Below are 23,776 nucleotides of genomic sequence, written 5' to 3'. Positions count from 1 at the left end.
GCTGCCATCTTCACCGCTCGGTCATCCGGCCGTCACTACTATTGCTCAGTGGTTTTATCCAATCAACCATTGGTGGGCTTTCAATATTTCGGCAAAATAGTTTTCTCAATTTGTTCGTGTTAAAATAAATAATTTCCGTATGAATAATAATTTAGGAAGTATTGACAAGTATTAAAAGCTATTTGAAAATTGATGATAGTATTGAAGAATTAAGATATCGGTCGTTTTTAAGTGTTTTCATAATTTCAAACTTTATCTGATATACCGTTTAGCATGCTTTTTTTCCAGTTAATTTCGCTTACTTCGACGAATTAGAATATGATCGGTGTAATTACGGAAAGTATTACTGTACTTAGAAAATCATGTTAGTTTAAGTAGAAATAACTTTTAATACTAATTTTTTATTTGGAAACATTTTGTGGTATGTTTTACACTCAAGTATTCAAAAATATCTTTTTAAAATATATTTTCAAAAATTAAAATTTCTCATGCCTTTAATTTAAATATTACAGTATTTAGTTATGTATCATAAATACAGATCTCTATGACATCTATACAATATCTTAGATGGCGCTCATGAGCGAATGAAATTGATAGGTTTGTGAGATGTGCTTTTGACAGAAGAAAGCTTGTTTGTTTTGAAAATGAACTTATCATGATTTTTTAGAAATTTATTAAATTAATGATCTAAATATATATAAATATCGAGAGATATCTTATGATCATAAGTTATCTCATTATATATAATGAAAGTTGATGTAAGTATTAACTTCTGTACGTTTAATTCAATGGAGAAATTTAGTTCAAAATAAAATAAAAATAAACTAATAATATGATATTATGAATAGTTTTATATTCATATGCTATACCAACTAATTTACTGACTGATTAATAATATAATTTATTAAATACTAGTAAAGACACCTGTCATCATCTAAGAAAAATGTAGGAAAATATGTGATTGAACTGTCAATTTTGTTAGATCCTGCATGTTGGCAACAGTTTATTATTAATATGAAGCCTATATTTGAAGTTGATTAATTTTACATATAATCAATATACTCTAATAGTGTTTTTTAGCTTTTCTGTTGTTAATTTTATTTATTAACAACAGAAAATTGGGTACTTTTCTGTTAACTGGGCATCAGTCATTTTTATTACTATTTTTAGCAAAATGTTGTAATATTAAACATGTGTAAACAATGATGTATAAACATGTGTACAAATGGACCGTTTATTTTGAAAGTGGTGTAAGTCCATTTTTTCTTCTTTCGAGATATTTAAACATTTGCATTTTAGTTGATTCAAAAATATAAACAAAGTGTACTAAGTTTGACAATGTTTCTACGACTTTAGAAATATGTAAGTTGATTGCATAAAGACTTCTATGTGAATTTATCCAAACTAATATATTCTTTCTGGGCCATAAATGGACTTACACCACTTTCATAATTACTAAACTGTAAAATTCATTAAATTTCTATTATGTAAAACTCAATGTCACTTGAAACACATTGCGTTTTATTCTGATTTTGTTCATATATAATAACAAGAAATAAAATAGTATTGTTTATTCTGAACATTAAAAATATTTACTTATTGTTAAACTATTTTATGATAAATTTATCATTATTATGAGCTTACCATTAGACACTGCTTTTCATTTAGATTCATTACATGGATTTTTTTCTAGTCCATCAAATTGTACATTTGTTGGTAATATTTACAGTTTTACTCCTCTGTTGTAAGGGGCTGTCTTTAAATGATGTCCACACTGAAAGGGAGGGAGGGGTTAAGACAAGTTGGACAAGGAGGGTTGAGTATTAGTGGACATCCATTTATTTCATTAAATTTTATACAATATGCATTTTATTATATTTATTTCAAAGTTTCTTGTATGTTTCATTTCTACTTATGGTATCTATCATTCATAAAGTGATGAAGGTTTTAACAGGGATAGAGTTATGTTGGACATCCATAGAGGGAAAGGGGTTACAAAAACTTGGACAAACTGGGACAAGAGGGAAAAGTAAACATTTCAAGAAAAATGCACATGTAATTTATGGATAGCCCAAGACTGTAGAAAATGGACTTATACCACTTTCAAAATCAATGGTTATGCAATGTCATTTATCGATAAATTTTCAATTGATCAAAGCTTATGGTTATTTTAAAATGTTAAGTGTGAATTGTTTATAAATAAAAAGTTCACACTAAATTGTATGTATATTATGTGTTTTCTCAATTTTTTCCAAAAATGGACTTACACCACTTTCAAAATAAACGGTCCAAATATGTGTATAAAAATATTAATTGTAATATTAAACATGTGAATTATGAAATAAAATATTGATTTCGCTAAAAATAGTAGTAAAAATGACTGGCACCTAGTTAAAGGAAAAGTACCAAAAATTGTTTATTAACATGTATTTGAATGACATATGGATCTTTCAAATATAAATCTATGTAAGTATTAAGTAACAATGACATTTTTTAAAGTTGTTGACTCCTAATTCCAGCTGACCTGGAGATATAACAAAAAAAAAAAAAAAAGAAAGAAAAAAACACTATTTTCAAGTCATCTTTATTTAACAGAATTGCTTGAAAAATTATAAATGAACAATTTTAATCAGTACAACACTTGTTAATAAATATATCATGCATAACAAAAAATTTTGGCAATAAACAAAATTATAATATGATGATATCACAAGTTTATATATGTATATCATTAAGAAATCACAAGAAACTAATTTTTATTATTTTGTAGTTTTAAATTGTATGTTTTGTGTACAGACTTTCTTTATTAGATTAATTTGTTCAACTTGTTACAAGTCTAAAAAGAAAGCTTCAGGACATAACCACTATGGATTGCATACTAAATGATTCACTCTATTTGCCCTCTATCAGTAAAGTCAAAAATTATGGTTACAATTTTTGTAATAACTCAGGATTATTTCTTCAAAATTCGAAGTTTGGACTATTTACAAAAAGTCAAAATAACTTTTGAGGATTTTGAAGAAATAATCCTGAGTTATTACAAAAATTGTAACCATATGCAAATATTGGAGATACTCGTAACTACCACCAGAGGACCAGAAAGAGTTCTTCAAAGCAAAAATTTTTTTAAGACTGTTACTTCTGTGGTAGTGTTAGAAGGATAAAGATGGACTCAAAAGTTATTTTGACTTTTTGTAAATAGTCCAAACTTCGAATTTTCAAAAATTATGGTTTTGTACATGTGGCTAAGAGTGATTATTTTAATTGATTGAAGATAAAATATATTTAACTTTCATATCAAATTTCTTGTCAAATATTTCAAAATCAACAATAGAGAAAAATAATGTAGACCTTGACCCCCGAGTTATAAATTTAAATATAGATACTATATACGTAGTACGATCCAAAAGTTTAGGGACTTGGCTTAAAATTCCTTACCTTAAAAAGTTTATATTGCCGATGCATAACCACCTTTAAAGTAATCACCTTGGGCAACGATACACTTTTGCCAGCACTCGTATAACTTCTGGAAGCCATTTTTTGAAACCTCCCGTAAGGCCTCCTGCAATGCTACTCTCACCTCATCTGATGACACGAAACGGCATCCCTACAAATGCTTTTTCATTGATGGAAACAAATAAAAATCACACGGGGCTAAGTCCGGTGAATAGGCAGGGTGTGGAAGCACATTAATTTGAGTTTTGGCGAGAAACCGTGTGACCATTTGGGACCAATGTGCAGGTGCGTTGTCATGCAGAAGGTACCAGTCTTCACTTGGCCAGATCTGTGGCCGTTTACAAGGAATGGATTCCCTCAAATGACATAAAATATCTAGATAATGCTCCTTGTTTACTGTTCTGCATTCGAGAATAAATTGTGAATGAACAATTCCTTGAGAATCAAAAAACACCTTCATCATGACTTTTCCTTTGCTAGGTGCATGTTAAGATCTTCCGTTAAAATACGCTGGCAACTAGTCTTTGATAACTGAGTTTTTTCAAGGGTTTGGCGACGATCTGTGCGAACACGTTGATAGACCAACTCAACATTTTCCTCGTTCTGTGAAGCCGAAGATCAGCCAGAGTGTTCATCGTCTGCGATGGATTCTCGGCCTCTTTAAAACGTTGATGCCATTTGTACACCTTTGATTTCATCATGGTAAAATCACCATATACCTTTCTTAGCAATTTTAAAGTCTCCGTAGGTGTTTTACCTAAATGCTGACAAAATTTAATGTTACAGCACTGTTCTTGAAACTTCATTTTTATTACGTCGCAAAACAAAGGTAACTATCTCTGAAAGAAAACAACAGCGTTCGCGGTTTAATCACATGACATGGACGAAACCAACCTGAACACATAGGAAAGGTTTGATAGAATCAGTTTCATTCATTGTAACTTCAAATACATGCTTTTATTGTCATACATTAATGCAGTCCCTGAACTTTTGGATCGTACCACGTATATTGCCATATTACCCTGTATGCAGGTATGTATATGGGATTCAAAAGATTTACTGTATAGTTGACTATTGAACACAAGACTGTGTTACACTTGGCATTTTTCCTCTTTATTCAGTTGATACGGTACTTTTACACATTTTGGGCACTTAGCCCCTCATCAGTCAACTGATAAGAGAGAACATATACAATATTGGATTATTACATTTTTCAAATTAAATTATACAAACTCAATTCAAAAACATGTATATTTTAAAAACTTACCATTAAACACGCAATGTATGCAATGACACTTTTACAGCATAAGTTCTTGTTCTCCTTATTGGGAGGATAAGTTGACTACATCAATGCTATAAAATCTATGTACATCTAATTAAACAATAAAACACTATATAAATATACAAGCTTATACGGATATAGAACAAAACCATACTAAGTTTGATCTAGTGCTGTTTCTTACTGTTAAGTAGATGCAATACATCTTCCATCTTCTTACTAAAGTTGATGAATATATTGGCTAATTCCTTTCCAAGATTGATGGATATATTTGGCTGGCTTCTTTCAATTTTTCTTTGGCACATAACAGAATCAGATAAACTTCACTTAACTTACTATAACAAAATTTGTTTTCAGTTCATTACACAGTATTGAGCTTGGTTGCTAATTTGCATTTTTAACCATTTATGACAGTCGGAATTTACATAATATTTGGAATAGCCAAAACAGCCAAATAAACAGAATTCACTAAAATATCTTAAAAATTTTTCTTAAAAACATTCTAAAAAATTTTTATTTTTACAATATTTTTAACCAATCTTTGCTTATTTTTATGCTTAGATTCCTATTTATACAATTTTTGGAGTTTATAATAGCCACACTTTCTGTAAGAAATCAAATGATTTCTTACAGTTTAACTAAACTTTATTCTATTTTTTAAATGAACAAATTTATGCAAGTTTTCTAATAATTATTCATATTTATTTCTAGTGGATATGTTTAAGTCAAGATGATTTAAGGCCTATCAAACATCTTTGTCGAACTGGATATTGCTGTCCTTTATGTCCAGAAGATGTTGTTAAACCAGGAAAGCCTGCTCGTATTAAAATGCATCTTATGACAGTACATTGGAAGAGTAGAGTAGAATTTCAAGGTTAGTTTTTATCTTATATCTCACTAATATAACTCTCTACAACCAATAACCGGTGCAAAGTAAGGTTAAAAAACAAAAAACAAATGTTTTCTTAACTCCTTCAGAGTTATTCCTCAGGCATTTTAATTCAAAATTAGTAGGATCTTCTAAATTCATTCTAGAATATAATAATCAAATATAGAGTAGAACTGTAAGATGAACAATTTGAACAATGGATTTATGCGCATGCATACACCTGTGTTACCCTTAAATATGACCAACAATTAAACTGCACTGTCATGTAAAGCCTGCCAATCCATTGATAAATTCATCTCTTCCCTAAAATTAATGCAAGTGGACTTGCAATAAGCCTTAAAAATCTCCACTGCCTCTAACCACTTGAGATGTTCTGCACGAGTAGTAAGGATGAGTTGGACTCCTGATATTACAGCAGATGTCTCCACCTTACTGCTCTGCATATCTTTGTTTGTTCTTTAATAATTTGCAAAGCTCTGTCACCTCTACCAATCCTGCAATGTGCATGTGGCTACATGCATTTCTTCTGATGAGTGTATACTCCAGTATGATTGCATTTAGCTATTACATATCAGGAGTGAGATACAGCTTGGTGCAATGCTTGTGTCTATACTCTATATGTAGAGTATATTACATAGGTATTTAACTGAATTATTCCTGCAGAGAATTTCTTGTTGAGTAAACTACAGTTGCTATTGAACACAATATTAGAAAGTACAGAAATAAGTCAAAAATTGATAATAAATGACAATTTTTAATTTATCAATTGTAAGTGATAAATTCTGATTTTAAATGGCAATTTTTAATTTTTGATTTATTTCACTATCATAGGGAGTAATGAATTTTTCTATATAGGATCCATTTATACAGTAGTCACCACTGAACTTAGACTGGGCTGCAGTTAACATATCATCCAATAAATAGGTTTTAAAAAAAGTAGCTTTGATTCATTGCATGAATGGTTTACATAATTTAGAACATCCTTTCTCAAAGTGGGCGATAATGCCCCCTTGTAGACACTGGAAGCTTTCAGGGGGCGGTAGAAGGTTCAGTGATTAAATATGAGTTTTATTTCTTCTCATTGAAACATTCTTTTTTCTCAGAAATAGGATATGGGTTACACCTTATCTTTCCTATCGATATAATAATGCATGTTTAAACATTATATTTGCAATAACTGTTTTTAAGATACATAACAGATGATAATGTAAAAAGGTAAGTTAAAAAATATGGGTGCACTAGACTTTTTTTAATCTCAAAGTGGGCAATGGTCAAAATAAATTTGAGAACCTGTGATTTAAAACAAATATACAAGTCAACCCCCCTATAAGATAGTTGATTTTTCCGTTTTATCTGAATTACATGTTGTACGAGTCACTTAGATTTTACAAATATGTGAGCCATTCACAGCCCGGCACACGTATTTGTAAAATCTAAGTTACTCGTACAACATGGAATTCATATAAAACGGAAAAATCAACAATCTTATAGGGAGGTCGACTTGTACATTAATTAATCTTTATTTTTGCTGAATATCAACTTGATATCTTGCAAGTTTAACAAAATTGAGCCAGTCAAACTTGAATCACAGGCATCAAAAAACATAGACTGCACCATCACCTATGTCAATGAACGTAGACCAGCCGATAATTTGCATTTAAATAATGTTACAATTGCAGTATTTTTGAAACAACTGATTATTTTAGCCTCACTTTGGCCTGCAGTAATCCTGTGAATGGTATAAGATCCTTTTTTAGTTTTATTTACAAACCTTTGCATTTTGTCTACAATGACCAGTGGAAAAGCTGTTTCAGAAGATTTAAGGAATGTTATCATTACTAAACAAAGTTGTGGCATGTCAGAGAGCTATTAGAAAAGAGCTAATACTAAGCAAGACAGCAGTGCACCAGATTATTGTTTATTACACTAATCACAGCTATGTTATACCTAACAAAGCTGCTAGACATCAGCAAAAAACTTCAAAACTTGATGATAGGAGTTTTAAAAGAATTGTAAAAAAACAACTGCCATGCCACAATTACTGAATGTAACTATAATATGGAATGATAAACTGGAAAGAATGTATCTGTTTTGACAACATGCAGAAGACTGCAAGAAATACATTTTCAGTTCTATGTAGCATGTGAAAAACCTTTGCTAACAACACATCAAAAGAAGAAATAGGTACAGTGAGCCAAAGAACATCTTTCCTGGTCTCAACAAAAGTGGCATGAAATTCTGTAGTCTGATAAATCAAACTTTGAATTATCAGCAACAGACAAAAACAAATGTGTCATTCGATCTGCCAGTCAAGCTAATGAGCATCGTTGTTATACTGCTCAGTGAAGTTTCCTGCCAGCTTCATGGTTTGGGGCCAGTTGACATTTGTTGATGGAACACTTGCTTCAGAGCAATACATTAACATTCTACAACAGTATTTACTTCTGTCCATGGCAAAGCTATATTTAATTAAACAGAACCTGCATTTTGCAGCAGGATGGGGCCACATATCATACAAGCAGAAAAACAAAACTGTGGCTTGCAGAAAAGAACATAGAAGTTCTTCCTGGCTATCCAACAGCTCAGATCTTTTCCCAATTGAGAAAGTATGAAACATTATGAAGAGATGTCTGCAAAAAACACACTCTCAGACAGTTGAAGGACTAAAAGCTTCCATCTTAACTATCTGGAATTCCATAATGGCAGATGAATGTGAACACCTAGTCAACAGCATGCCAAAACATACGGAAGGTATTTTGGCCACAAAGGTGATGCAACAAAATATTAAACATACAGTGATCTATGTTTTTTGATGCCTGTGGCTCAAGTTTGACTGGCTCAATCTTGTTAAACCTGCAAGATATCAAGTTGATATTTGCAAAAAATAAAGATTAATTACTGTATATTTGTTCTAAATTATGTAAAACATTTATGCAATGAATCAAAACTACTTTTTTTTAAATCTATTTATTGGATGACATGTTAACTGTGGCCAGGTTTAACAAGTGGTGACTACTGTAGGTTGGTGAATCTTTTAATTCAGTTGCCCTAGCAACAGCACAGTGTTAACATTCTGCATTTGTCTAGACAAATTCCATTTTAATGTCAGTGGAATAAGGGTATGTAACATCTAATAAGTGATTTAGCTGTGCATGTGTGAAGTGTACAGTTGTCCATGTACTGTACATGAGATAATATGTATTTGTGTTACTTTGTTATGTTTTTGGAATATTATTATAAATAAGATTTAAATTTTAGAAATAAATATTTAAAATTAAATGCGTTTTAAACAAATAAAGACCGATTGGAATGGCTATTAAATGTTAAAGTTTATTGTTAGCAAATAAGTATGTAAATGGGGGGAGTGATCGCATTCAGAATTGTGATCACCTCACAGTATAAAGACTGAACCTCAAGTGAAGACAGACAAGGTGAGCTTCTGATAGCAATGAGCTTGGTGAGCTTCGTAGCAGTGAACAAGAGAGGTGTCCAATAGGATCAAATAGTTCCAAGGCGATTTTGAAGTTATTCGATTTGTGGATCGACGAATAGAGAAAGTCTTGAGAGTTGAGAAAATAGGTTCCTAGTATATTGAGGTGATGATTAGGATCTTTAATTCATAAGAATTATTGTACATAAATTAAGTCTTTGATTTTGTCATATTCCAAAGGGGAATAGAATTAAGTTAGAAATAGATTGATTTGAGTTTGTCGGGTTGATTCTTGTTGAATTTCATTGAATAAATTGTTATTTGAATTTTACTAGATTTTGTATATAGTTTATTACCAGAACTTTTATTAAATATTTGATTTGTTATTGACAAACTTTGTCATTATTTAATTCGGTGCATGCTTAAAGTCCAGGCCTGGCACGTTAACACGAATCCATGTAAAGTACCCATTAGGTAACGGCTATTTCCGGCACACAGTTGTGTCGATAATCGTCGTAGAGGGCGGAAAAATAATATAGTACTTTACAACATGACAATTTTCAAATTATCAAGAATTGAGTTTCTGGAATTCTACTGTACTACAATCAGTGAAAAATGGAGTCAACTTCATTTTCTTAAATGAGAATTACCATTTTTTATTTTGTATTATGATTCTATATAAAAAAGTTTTTTTATCTATATCTACCATGTCTTTTTAACAGTCACAATCAATGTCTTCTCTTTATCACAAACCTGATGGCTTTAACTTGCTGTAGCACTCGTTTTATATTAATACATTATTTGAAGAAAAGAATCATTTCAGCAAATAATAGCAGTGTCCTAATGATATTTTTAGTATTTTTCTTATTTTTTTAATGAACTTCACTGATATTCACAGATTCACATGTATTTGGTGTGGCTGCCATGTGAAACTTCAAATACTCATAACTTCTGATAAATTTCTTTCAAAAAAATGTTTAGATAAAAGTTTATTCTTTTATGTAGAATCATAATGTACAATAAAACATGAGTTACCACTTTAGAAAATGAATTGGGCCCCAGTTTCAGCAATTGTAGCGCTGTCATCTGTGACAAAACAGATAGTTCCACCTTGTGACCCCCCCAAAAGTTTAACACTTTTGATATAATGATTTTTTTTGTAGGATGTGTATTTTTTTTAATTCTTTCAATGAATTGATTAAAATGGACTACCCTATATACATGTGTTGATTTTTTTTGTATTCAAATTAATGATACACTTTTTAATTGCAATTCTTTTCTAACCTACCTAATAAGGAAACATAAAGTTGTATCAAAAGGATTCCTTTTGAATCATGCTATTAGTTTAAAAAAAAAAACAATGATTCATTGTTTTTTTTTTAAACATAAGAAGTGTTATCATCAGTTATCTTAGCTGTATTTTATATTATATGGACTTAAATTTTCGATGACATATTTAATTAAAGTATAATTTTTCTGAACTGAAATAATTTGTAATTGATGTGTGGTATTATTGGTTATATTATTTAATAATTTTAATAAATATTTGAAAAGAAAATGAAACATTTTGATAACCTATTGATTTTATTTGATAAAACTTGATTTTACAAGCCTTTTTTTTAGTTAATTATTTGTTTGAATAACATTTATTTAAAGAATATTAAAATAAATAGTTAATTTAGTGTAAATTATTTAAAGAAAAATAATAAATAATTATAACTACAGTTTAAAAAAATTTTTCTACTGTTTCTATTACTTTTATGCACATTATTAGATTTTCTTTAATATGTTGTTTTATAAAAAGAATAAGTAATTTTTATAATTATTATACATTATATTATTTTCTGACTTAATATTTGGAGAAAAGTTAATAAACATACTGTTATGGATATTATTTTTAATATTTGTAGGCTACTTTTTAGTGAGATGTGGTTATAAATGCGAACCAAATGCAACTGTTTCATCAAACAAACGATATTGGCATTATCACTGTCCTATATGCCCTTTTAGAGCAAAAATGAAAGAAAAATTTACTAAACATCTTGCAAAGAAACATGTAAGTAGCATTAAAAATTTCTGAAATGTAATCATAAAATTTTTATAAATGAATTTTATTTTTGTAGCCTGCTCCAATTAACATTAAATCTGATTATAAACATGATCAACCAAATGATTGGGTTAGTTTTCCTTCTAACAAAATGATTCTTCAAGATGTTGGTGTACAGACAGATAAGTATGATATGAATGTAAGTTCATTAGTATCATTTATATTTATCAAAACATTTTAACAACTACTAATCATTAGTTCAGTTGAAAAAGTTTCTGAAAAGCAGTTATTTAAATTTTCAATTAATTGTTGTATTTTTTAAATTTTTTAGTGATTGATGATATGCTAAATATAAATTTTTATTTAAGAAGTTATAATTCTTGAATTTATTTGAGAATAAATTTGATATTTTTAGTCAAACTGCTTAGAAGGAATACCAATTAAACTTCCAAGTGGATTCACTTATCTTACACTTGCTGAAGAACATGGTGATGGTGATAATTATACTCTACGATTACAAACAAATATTGCTAGCAAAGATGATATTTTTAATTGGATAAAACAATATAATGAAGAAACAAAAATAACTATGAAATTAGGACAAACATATCCTGGTTCTCAAAAATTAAGATTCAGGTAAATTTTTGTTAATTATTAGTTAGTTATCAGTAACTGAAGTATCTGAACTTGTGTATAAATTATTTTATTTATATATTGTACAGATGTCAACATAATACACGAAATAAGCAGAAGGAAGAGAAGAGAGCAACAAAAAATACTTCTTGTCCAGCATCTATTATTGCTGTAATATCAGATGACCCTGTGCTTCAATCACTAAATACTACTACAAGGTCAACAACAACAAATTCTTGTAGTCTTCTAATCAAATTTTGTCATAATCATCCTTTAGACGATAATATTCTAAAGTTTCGGCCTGTTTCCACAGATATTCTTAATAAGCTTAATAAAATGTTTGCAGATGGCTATAGACCATCATTTGCCTTACATCTTCATAGATTTGATTTGCAAATAGAATATGGTGAAAAATATCCCAAAATTCTAGCTGATAGATATTTTTGTCCAACTGTTGATAATTGTCAACATTTTCATAAAATGTTTTTTAAAAATCAAAAGGATTTGTCTGATAAAAATGCATTTAATAATTCTAGTGAAAATATAAATGATTCAAATGAAGTATATGAAAAGCAAATTAGAAATCACATTACTATGAACAATGAAAAAGAACATTTGAAAAGATTAGCTGCCTCTTACAATGCTGAACATGATGAAGAAGGAGGAAAAATTGTTGTTTATTACGAAGTGGAACAAGAAACTGTACATCCTTATGTAGCTATTTGTACACCTATTATGGCTCGCATTCATAGATTAGTAAGGGAATCAGGAGAGGTCTGCTTCTGTGATTCAACCAAAGGTATTGATAGATTTCACTGCCGTTTGATATTATTTCTTGTTCGTTCTGCAGTTGGAAGTTTACCACTTGCTCTTGGAATAACTAGCAACAAAAGTAAAACATCTTGGCTAACTCTCTTCAATCTTATTAAGGTAATTGAATTGAATTTTTATTTAATAGTTTTTAATTATTTTTATTTGATTTTTTGTGAAATGAAAACTTTTTTATTAAGTTATTATTTTAAATAATATAAAATTAATTTATAAAAAGAAATTTTTGTTATTACCAATAATGAGATTTAGTTCCTAATCATTGATTAATCTTCAATTAGCAACTCCATATCAAATAACATACAGTCACATTCAATGATACTTTTTTAATGCATATACTGTAGTATAGTTTTGTTTAATGTCTAAATTTAACAATTAACTTACTACATAAAATTTGTAAAACTAATGGCTTAAGATGATTGAATGTAATATTTTTGAAACTTCTGAGATTTGTATGATTTTATATAAGACTTTAATGATAGAGAATTTTAATGTAACTACAGTATAATTATTTTGAACATTTGCTGTTAATCCTGAGTTCAATATGTAAGTTTATAAACTCAATGTTGTCTATTGTATTTGAACTATAACTTGTTTTAAAAATACTACTATTTGAAGGAAATATTTTATTGCATTGTGTTTGTTTTATATTAATGCAATATCTCATTTATTAGTAAAGGATCAAATATCATCATACTTTTAAATTTTTTTTAGATTTGAATAATCTTATATATAAAAATTGATTTAACCAAAACAGTTTAAAACATTCTGTAATTTATAAAAAAGGCTGATGAATTTACAATTTAAAAAATGTAACAAACAAAAAAATGCAAAACAGTCTAAAAGTTCACAGGTGACAATCCCAGCACAATTAAAAACATAATATTTCATTTGTAAAAAAGGCTGACAAATTTTTTTTGTGGAGGCGTAGCCTCTAAAGAAATGTCGTCTCTGTTGTGGAAGACTGTTGTTCCTGGTGATTGGACATGGCGATCAGTGAAGACATTTTGTAATTTTATATTCAGGATATATTTTGTTATATAAGATTAAGGGGTATATTTATTATAAAGATTAAGATTGTTCACAGTATTAATTACATTTATCATCAATGAATTTTTTTTAATAACATTTTTCTGTAAAATTTTATGTAGATAATTTAGAAATATTTATGAAATTTAAAATCTAAGAAACATAATACTTAATCAAACCAACTTAACCAAATAATTTCCAAAACTTTTAATATTTTCTATGTAATGTTTTGTCTCTCTGTCTGAGGATGAAGTGGGTAAATTGCACTCTACAAGAACATTTTATTTAATATAAATTTATCCATTTGGATAAATTTAATAAAGTGATGATTGTTTTTTGCCATTTGTTTGTCTTGTTTTGGCTCATAGAATCCTCGAAGTTGGAAATAGAAAGAGTATAATTTTACTTGTTTTTTAACTAAAAATTTTTATTTTTAGTATATTAATATTACCACCGATCCCATTGGTTTTAATAATTGAATTTAACATTTTATTTGTGCAATTGAAAATGAATGTTGTTTGGAAATGACTTATTCTTCTAGTATTTTCTATCTGACATTTAAATTCTTTATATTTAGGCTCTTTTTTTTCAGTGAAGAAGAAATTAATTTTTATTGTTAAAAGATTAGATTTATTGGGATGAATATATATATATATATATATTAGTATTTATGTTTATCTTTGAAGATTGTCTGAATTGGATATGCTGTTAATATTTTTGTGTTATGTCTAAATTAAATGCCTGTATTAGTTTTGCCTTTGGTTTAAAAAGCATCTATTATTATAATCAACATTATTATTATCATAACAAGCAATTATTTATTATAAAATTGTCACAATGCCTGCAATTTTTAATCATTTTTTTTAAATTTATTTAATATAAAATATAAGGCACTCTCAAGATTAAGGCAGGACAGGTAGACAGACAGTGGGAATGTATACATTTATAATTTTTCTCTCTCAGCTGTTATATATAACAGAGGGAAAGTATAGTGATCTGTCAAAAAATGATTCCCCCAAGATGTTTACATTTTTAGACTTGGAACCTTGAAACATCGAGAAATACAAAAACATTCGGGTTTTTTTTATATGTATGGATGTTCATGTTGGGGGCATAATTTTGTTCACCATCTTTGAAGCTTAATAACTCCTATGTTTTTTATCAAAAATTTCTGAAATTTTGCACGGAGGTTTGTTTATTATGGGAATTGATACTATTAACTTTTGTTGATTAAAAGTCGAGGGGATGGAGAGATAAAGAGCGTCATGTTTATCTCCAGTAGGGTCAGACTTAATGATGATTTTACTCATTATTAGCATTTACAATTTTTTTGTAAAACTCATCCCTACTCTCAAAATGAATCTTTTTGTCATTTTATAAGTTTTTTAAATAAAATATCATAACAGATGGTGCCACCAAATGTTGCTGGAAAAGTTAAGCAATTTGTTGCTGGATTTTTCAAATTGCAGTACAATAAAAGATATTAAAAAAAAACAAAATTTATATTCCTGTTTACTTTAAAGAAATTATTTTATTTTTATAATCTTTATTTTTCTTAAATTTTTTAATTTGTTTTTTTTATGGCAAAATATTTTTATGCTTTTAGGAAACTTTACCAAATTGGGCATTTTATGGACGTGGTACACAAGGACCATGGTATTTTGTTAGTGATGATAATGATTCCTTACAAAGTGCTTTACATTCAGTTTGGTCTAATAGTGAATTATTTTTAAGTGATCTTCTGATCAGACAGGTAAAATTAATATGGATAAAATAATTAATTAAAAAAATTTTTTATTTTATATTCTAATGAGTATTAGTTTACTTTATATTTCTATTTTATTATTATTATTATAAATATATATATTTTTTAACTTAGTCAATGTGGAGATGGCTATGGTTAGATACAGATCGAATACACAAACAAGATAGACCAATGTTGATGAATTATCTCATTAGATTATTGTATGCTGAGAATGAACAAGCTTTAGATGTAACTTATTCTTATATTATTAATGATCCTTGTGTACAAAAGTACATTAATTTCAGGTAGTTATACAATAATAATAAATCATTTATTAATTAGATAGATGGATGTTTGCAAGGAAAATGTTATGATTGAATTTTATTCGATTTTCAGAAATTATTTAGAAGATTTATGGACCAGAAGACGTCAATGGGCATTATGTTACAGAAAGCATATACCATTACCTTCTCTTCAAGGCACAACAATAACTGATTTAGTGGAATCTGTTTCTAAAGATTTGAAAGGAAATATTTTGGGACCATTCAAAGCATTTAGTGTGATACATTTAGTTGATTTTGTAATAAATAGGTTAGAATATATTTTATTGCATTTTTTTGATTAAATTTGAATAATTGAATATTTTCCTCTCATATCATTAATTGAATTTTTATTTAATTTAGCTCATTGATATTGATATATAAAGAACTATGATAAATTTTTTACAGAATGGAAGACTATTTTCATAAGAAGTTGATAGATTCAGCTCATAATAGAATAACATCATTGATTGCTGCAAAAATATCAGAATTGAGAAATGTTGCATCTTTACATGATATAATTCAAATATCTCCATCTGTATTTGAAATACCAGATAATAGGAAAATGGGATATACATATGCTGTTGATACAGAATTATGGATTTGTAGCTGTAATGTTGGTCAGAATGGGGCTTTATGCAAACATCAGATTGCTGTTGCTCAGAAATATAATATTTTAGGTTTGCATGTGCCAATGCTTATGCCTGAACAGAGACATTTATTTTATACTATTGCAACTGGAGAAGAATTTTTCTTAGATATGTGGCTTCAGCCTGTTAACAATTGTGAGGTAAGTATAAAATGATCCACATTAACTTTAATTTTTAGTTCAAAACTTATAATAGAATCTGTTTATTGCAATGAAATTACTTAGGAATTTACTTGTACTGATGATGATAACTGACTGATAAATTATGTTTTATGACTGATATAATAATGTAATCAGTCCTACAACATAATTACAAATTTTTATAAAATCTTGTATAATTATAATCATTTTATTTGGGAAAACAAATAATAATTTTATTTTTTCATGGTTTTTTTATTTTAAATGAATGCTATATCTATAATCACAATGATTATTATAGCTGTTTAGTTTTATAGTTTAATTAAACAATGAGTAATTATTAAATTTTTACAAATTAGAAAATATTAAATTTATATACTGTACATTGAAACTTTGTTATTTCGATATAGGATCATTTGAAGTATTATGTAATTTGAAGTTAGTCCCCAGCCAATAGAATAGGATTTTGCATATACAGTGGTGCCTTGTATAATGGATGGTGCGAACAACGGACTTTCTGTTCTGCAGTTACGTGAGGTGAACAATGGACTTTCTGCGAACAAATGCAAATGTTGTTTCCACTCTTTTGCCGTTGCCAATGACAATCTGCTATTTTTATAATATATTAGTATTATTAGAATATATTATTAGTAGTGATGTAACGAATATTCGGTTACTATTTGGTATTTGGCCTATTCGGCCTATTTTTCGCTATTTGGCCGAATACCAAATATTTAATCACTATTCAGTCGAATATCGAATACCTAAAAACAAAAGTAAGAAATAACAAAAAAACAGTAAATTTATCATTTTGGTATTTAGATTTAATGTTATTGGGTTAGTGTTGTTTGTTTATATTTATTTATAACTTATAACATGTGCAAAATAAGAAAGAAAATAATATTAGTCACATGTATTCACAATTTATAATTACAAAGATCAGCAGACGTACACACCCATTCATTCGACAATCGTCGCACATCTGAGGGTCTGACTTTGCCTATCCTTCTTTTTAAGCACTTGTATTTGCGCTTCCCTTTCTCTTTCCTCTATTGCATAATATGCGCTCACGATACTTTCGATTCATCACTTTTCCGTCGTAGATTTCCCATTTTACAATTACGTGTCTCATAGCCTGGTGATAACAGAGAAAAGAGACAGATAGGACGTCGGTATAAGTCACAGTTATGATTTCACAGATTTGAGACAGCTTAGTAGCCCAAATGTCCCAGGCTTTCTCCCATGCATGCTAAGTGACTTTCATTACAACCATTTACCTTTCCGAAGTCTATGACAACAATTGTTTGGCATTGATAGCCACGAATTTCACGCCAATAAGCTGCCTCGACTTGTTCGATTATGTTATCAACTCAATTTCGTATTTATTTTCACATTTTCACTTCGCGGTCCTTCTCTGTTCTTTTTCCGTTATTTACATGTGTAGGTTATTTCATTGTTATCCACATTTGATATCATTATTTATCACATACTGCCATGACACTCTTGTCTGTCTGCTAAACTGTCAATAATTAATGCGATTGGCAAAGCATAGTGACAGCAGGCCAATAGAGAGCAGGGTCCTTGCCTTAATGCGGTTTGTAAGCCAATTTTCATACGTGCGTTAATCGAGTTGAATAGTTTGGCCGAATATTCAGCTATTTGGCCACGCTCCTGGCCGAATATTCAGTACTATTCGTTGCAACACTAATTATTAGTATATCTGAAGTACAGAGTTTCCGTTGGGAATCTGCTTGCTCCCTTATTTATTACGTACATCACCTCAGTTCAGGGTATTTACATTTATTCAAGTGTTGTGCAAATCATGGCTTCTAAAAAAACAGAAAGGTGATTTCAATTGAAACAAAGCAAGACATCATCAGAAGGAGTGAAAGTTGACAAAAACTTCCTTGTCAAATAGGGAGAGGTTCAGGAGTTTACCAACACTCGTTATCCAAACAGAGCTCAGGCCAAGATCAATGATCTCTACAATGACACCCTTACTGTTGTTTCTGACAGGTGTTGAAGAAGAGAGAAACAGACCACCTTGGACATGTTTTTCAAGAAGCCAGCTGCCAAAAAACAAAGGATGGAACAAGAGGAGTTGACTCTGCAAGCTCTGGTAGCCTCTCCTGAATCTGACTTTGATTAAAAAACAATAAAAAGAGACCTGCTGCAACATTTAAAAAGTCTGTATCTGTATGAATGTGTGAAGAAAGTGTTCCTCCACCTCCTCCTCACAACATCTGACTACCTGGCATAATTGGTGACTGCTCCATTTTCATTTTTTTATGGTACAGTATAGTTATTTTATGCTGCGGAACAAATTATATGTTTTAACATGTATTTCTATGGGAAAATGTGTTTCTTATAACAGACTTTTCACTTAACGGACGTGCATGTGGAACGGATTAAGTATGTCATACGAGGCACCACTGTATTTTAGTATGGATAATTCAAAATACATGTAAAATGAAATTCAGTCATTACCTGGTCCAGTGACCTGCAGAAGTATCGTTTAATTTGAAATCTTCCATCGTATTATGTGTATAAGGAAAGTTTTCATGCCCATGTGGCAGTTTTGTTTTCGGTTTTACCACCGAAAACAAAACTGCCATATGGGCATGAAAACTTTATATAAACTTTATATTCTGGTTTCTGGGTGCTGATTTATTGCACCTCCTTTCTAACTCATTTAAACATTGTACATGTTGCAAATGAAGAGAGAATTTTTTTTATTTTTATGAAAGAAATCTGTTTGACATGTAATTATTTTGGATATTTTTTGCAAAAATCTATTGTTTCAATAATTCCAAAGTTGATTAAATACATGTGCATATTCATGATAGAGTGCATACATAACTTTAGCAGTTAATCAAGCTCATTTTCATCAGATCACATGATTTTTGTATTCTCAAACTCAAGATGATGAATTCTTCATAGAACTAGTCATTCATTTGTCCTCTAGACAAAATTCCTGGGTAATTCTTATTAAAGTGCTTAAGCTTTTTTTGTACTTTATTTAAGTCTTGCTTTGAATGTAGTTTTGTTTTATTTTCATTAAATACAATGATGGTTTTTTCAAACGAGTTTAAATTACTAAATAATAACTTGTAATATTGACACATTTGTAAGTGAACAAGTGAAATTATATAAGGTAATGTCATAATTTTATTTGAGAAGTACTAAAAAATTTGATTTGGAAAAAGTTTGGATAATTTGAAGTAGTGTTTTGGTTGTTTGAGTTTTGAAATAACAAGATTTTACTGTATATATTATATATATAAAATTGAATTCACAACTGTCTGTTTACTGATGTTATATGATACTCAAACAAACAGTAATGTTTGTTTGAGTATCATATGATCACATGAGAATAGCTGAACTGATTCTATCAAACTTTATATGAAATACACTACTTTCCATTTCCAAAATCATTCAATTTTATAAGCTGCTAGCAGATGAGCCCTGCATTGCTCAGGAAAAAGTATTGATAGCAAAGATTAAGATTATTAGATTATAGCCAATCTTACCCGTTTTATCAAGTGCAAGAATGTCCCTTCTCTTCTGAGACTAATTAGAAAATTTTTAGATATTTGCTTACCACACTGGGATAAGGATAATTAAGACTCACTGCAACCACTAACCAGTGCATAGTACCACTAATTGATGAATAAACATTTTTGTAACTCTTTCTGGGTTCTTCTTCAGGTTTATTAAATTCGAAAAATAAGCTGGATCTTCCAGAATAATTCATAAATATAAATTCAAACATAAAATCGAACATTAAGACGAAGAGTTCAAATAAAACAAACTTATGCGCATGTGCTCTTCATGTCAACTTTATATATGAAATGCTTGTATACACGTGTGCCACCTATCATAGCATAAATGTTCTATGCCAGAAACCTTCTCAGAAGTGTATTAAACAACTTCCCAAAGTTTCATGGCAATCAGATAAATGGTGTAGTAATGCATGAAGGGACATACAGCAGACATACATTCATTTTTATATATATAGATGATTTGCAAGAGTAAGTAGTTCATACCTAGTTCTTATTGGATCTTTCACAAGAACAGAAAGTTTTGCCTGGTGTGAAGTGAAGTGGGTGTAAAGTGGGTATGGCTTACTTCACACCAGTGGGTGTGAAGTGAGCCATAAAATTTGAATGCAATAGGCTAGTTTTGTGGTCATTAACAAGCAAAAGTGGACATCAATGAAAGCTGATAAGACTTTTATTTCAGCAAAGTGTGTGTTGAGTATATTACCATTGCCATTTTCATCTGTGTCAGATTGTCAGTGAGTTCCTAGAATTCCATTTGATGTAAAATTGTTTTTGGTCAGATCTATTATATAATAAGTTTAGTATAAGTACATATTTTTTTTCCATGTATACATTTTTATATGAGTATATTACCTTTACCTAGTATATCATTTTCCTGAGTGAAGCTGGATACATCATCTAGTATTATTATAAAATCTTAAAACAGTGTGAATTTCAATTAGAAAATTGATAATTATTTGTATGTAGTATTCCTGTATAGTTGTTATTAAAATTTCAATTTTGCAATAAGATTAAAGTATTTATGCAATGTAATATTAATTTATTTTTTAAATAATCAATTATTATAGGAAATGGATCAATCAATAGATAACACAACTAACGATGATGGAGTTAGTGATAGCATTCATAGTCCTTACAATCCTCCTGTTGCTGTTACTGAAATGACAAGGGTAAGTTAGTCAAATTTTTCAAAGTAATATGCAGTTTACATTGCTTACAATAGGGCAATGAATCTTTAAGATAATAATTACTTTTTAAAAATATATTTATATCAAGTTGCACTTATAAATATTTTTCAGCATTATGAATATTTGAAACAGCAGCTTGATATAATGTATGGCAACATATGTGAGAAGATGAAAAAAGATGAAACTTATTTTCCTGCAGTAAAAGCTTTCCTAACTGCTTTTAATACAATGAAGACAGATTCTGAAATTCTTGGTGCTTTATATTCATTTGGGAAATGCAACTCTGTTCATCAATGAAAATCATTTTATGTAACTTAATTTTTTATTTTATTTATTTGTTGTTGCAAACTAATATAATGTAATTTTCATAGCTAGATAATAGTATTTAAGGAAAAAATTTATATTTTAAAACGTTCAAATTTTGAAAATATCACTTTTTGCATAAATTGATAATTATATTCTTTGACAATATGTTTTCCTCATATATTTTACATGTAATATTATTTTTATTTCTTGGTCTACTCAAAATTTCATATCATTATTATGCTGAAAAATATTGAATTTAAGCCATATTTGGAAATTTGCTAATGGAGAAATTGTTTTTCTAGTAAGATATCTAATTTCATTTCTTTTTGTTTTATGAAAAGTACATAAAATTATTGGTCTTATGGATGATCATGCAATAAGGAATTATCCTATTATACAAATAGATATAGATTCAAATCCAGTTTGCATTTTTATGATTTATTGTTTTTTAGTTGAGTTAAAACTTTATTTCTTATTTGTATATATATTATCCAGCTTTAATGTATATCAAACAAGCCATTAGTAGGCAGAAATGATGCTAATGGTGTGTACTAAAAATCTCATGGAAAAAGTCTAGTATTATAAATCTATTATGTTAGAAGAGACTGCTATTGATTGCATCTTTTATTGGGAATATTTCTTTATTGTATTCTTATTTAGCTGCTGTCTGGCAGTTTTTCTGAATGTTTTTGAATGTTCTGAATAGTTGCTGAAGAGAAAAATCCATTATATATTTTCAATATAGAATAAATGAAGAGTTTCAGTAAAATTTATAAAATTACTCCTACTCTTTTGTTTACTGAAGTTTTATTGAATTTACAGAATTTTGTTGAGTTTTTAATGATTGTGACTAGTGGAATTTTTATTTGCTACTTTTTATTTAACAATGTAGTAGTAATTTTATTAACATGATTATGCAATATTCAACTTTTTGTTTATTCTATATTAAATCAAATTTTAAATATGTCTTAAAGAATGAAAAATAAATGAAAATTTAAGAAACCATATTTAATTATAAAAATAATGTTCGAGTTTTTGATTTCAACTATATTACATTTTATTTCTATAAATTTCTTAAAATCCTTTTTTTTTTAATTTTGTAAAAATTCATATAGGAATATTTTTGTAATTGATAACCATTGTTTTTATGCTTGTTTAAAGTTAATAGTATTTATTAATAAATGTGTGCCCCAGATAAAACTAACCTCACTCACTGATTGAGTAAATCATTATAATATTCATATTTGAAAAAGGAACAAATGAGAGAAAATAAAATTAGATAAAGAAACTTTGAAAACTTAATTTATTTATAAAACATTATGCAAACTTGTGTAGCTAATGCTTTACTGTTTAAAGTAGTTCTTATTCAGTTGTGGAGTGTGGTTGATTTTACATGGGACACCCTGTACTTCACAACTAAAAATTATGAAATTTTGAAAACGTTTATATAAGATACAGTTGCAAAAAGAAAAATAAAACCACCAAAATTTTTTAATAGTCATTTCAAAACCAAAAATTCTGTTAATTTCAGACATCATTTTTTGTTTTTGAACAACAAATTTGTGTAATTGAGCTATTAAATGTTTTTAAGAAAAATCTTTGTAAAATCATTAATATTACTTTTCATAAATATCAATATAGAAATTTTTTACAAAATCAGTAGAATTAGCATGCTAATAATTTTTTGCTGTTAATATTCTTTCTTTAATGGCTTTATAATGTTATTTTTATATGAAGTCAGACATATTAGGCATATCAATTACATGAATTTGTTCTTCAGTAAGAAACAAAAAATTATTTAATATTCATAATATATGAAGCAAAATATATTGAAAAATTCTTTAATAATTATATGACATGTTGAAAGTGAAAGTGGTATAAATCAGTTTTTCTAAAAAAAAACTACATTGCTGCTGAGTTTCAGTTCCTGACAACATTATTTACATATTTGTTGTAAAGAAATATGAATATTATGTTACCCACAGGTAAAAACACTTAACAGTAAATCCATAGTAATTTATAAATCAGTATTTAACTTTAGGTCTAAATTTCTCAATAGAGATGAAAAAGTGATTTATAGCACTTTGATTTTGAACAACTCATCATGTTTATGTAAACTAAGATGTTAATATAAATAAAATTCTTAAAATCATATAAAGTTGAATTTTCATAAAAAATTGGCTTCATATTTTGTTGCCAAATTCAATATTCCTTAATTTATTCTGCCTGGAAAATTCCTAGTGGAAATAAGCAATTGAATGTTTTTTTAATCTGAACA

General features: G+C 28.6%; 1 protein-coding gene across 1 annotated transcript; it reads left to right on the top strand.

The window, feature by feature from the left end:
• Positions 1–378: 378 nt before the first annotated feature.
• LOC111632365 lies at positions 379–21,579 on the top strand. The gene is made up of 12 exons (XM_023376778.1): positions 379–758; positions 5,447–5,609; positions 10,965–11,110; positions 11,178–11,300; positions 11,517–11,737; positions 11,824–12,664; positions 15,198–15,344; positions 15,471–15,640; positions 15,732–15,926; positions 16,064–16,445; positions 21,073–21,174; positions 21,304–21,579. Exons 1-12 carry the CDS (start codon positions 747–749, stop codon positions 21,487–21,489), a joined length of 2,688 nt encoding a protein of 895 aa, XP_023232546.1. The 5' UTR covers positions 379–746; the 3' UTR covers positions 21,490–21,579.
• Positions 21,580–23,776: the final 2,197 nt, after the last annotated feature.

Source organism: Centruroides sculpturatus, unplaced genomic scaffold (genome assembly GCF_000671375.1).
Source record: "Centruroides sculpturatus isolate CEXI.00-Female unplaced genomic scaffold, Cexi_2.0 scaffold675, whole genome shotgun sequence".
In the NCBI taxonomy this organism is placed as follows: Eukaryota; Metazoa; Arthropoda; class Arachnida; order Scorpiones; family Buthidae; genus Centruroides; species Centruroides sculpturatus.
This window is presented reverse-complemented; position numbering and strand designations above follow the sequence as displayed.

What these genes read in the sequence shown, in the direction of transcription:
- LOC111632365 (XM_023376778.1), top strand. An exon ending in GAGTAGAGTAGAATTTCAAG is followed by an intron (nt 5,610 to 10,964) that starts GTTAGTTTTTAT and finishes TAATATTTGTAG; the next exon opens with GCTACTTTTTAGTGAGATGT. An exon ending in CTCTCTTCAATCTTATTAAG is followed by an intron (nt 12,665 to 15,197) that starts GTAATTGAATTG and finishes TTATGCTTTTAG; the next exon opens with GAAACTTTACCAAATTGGGC.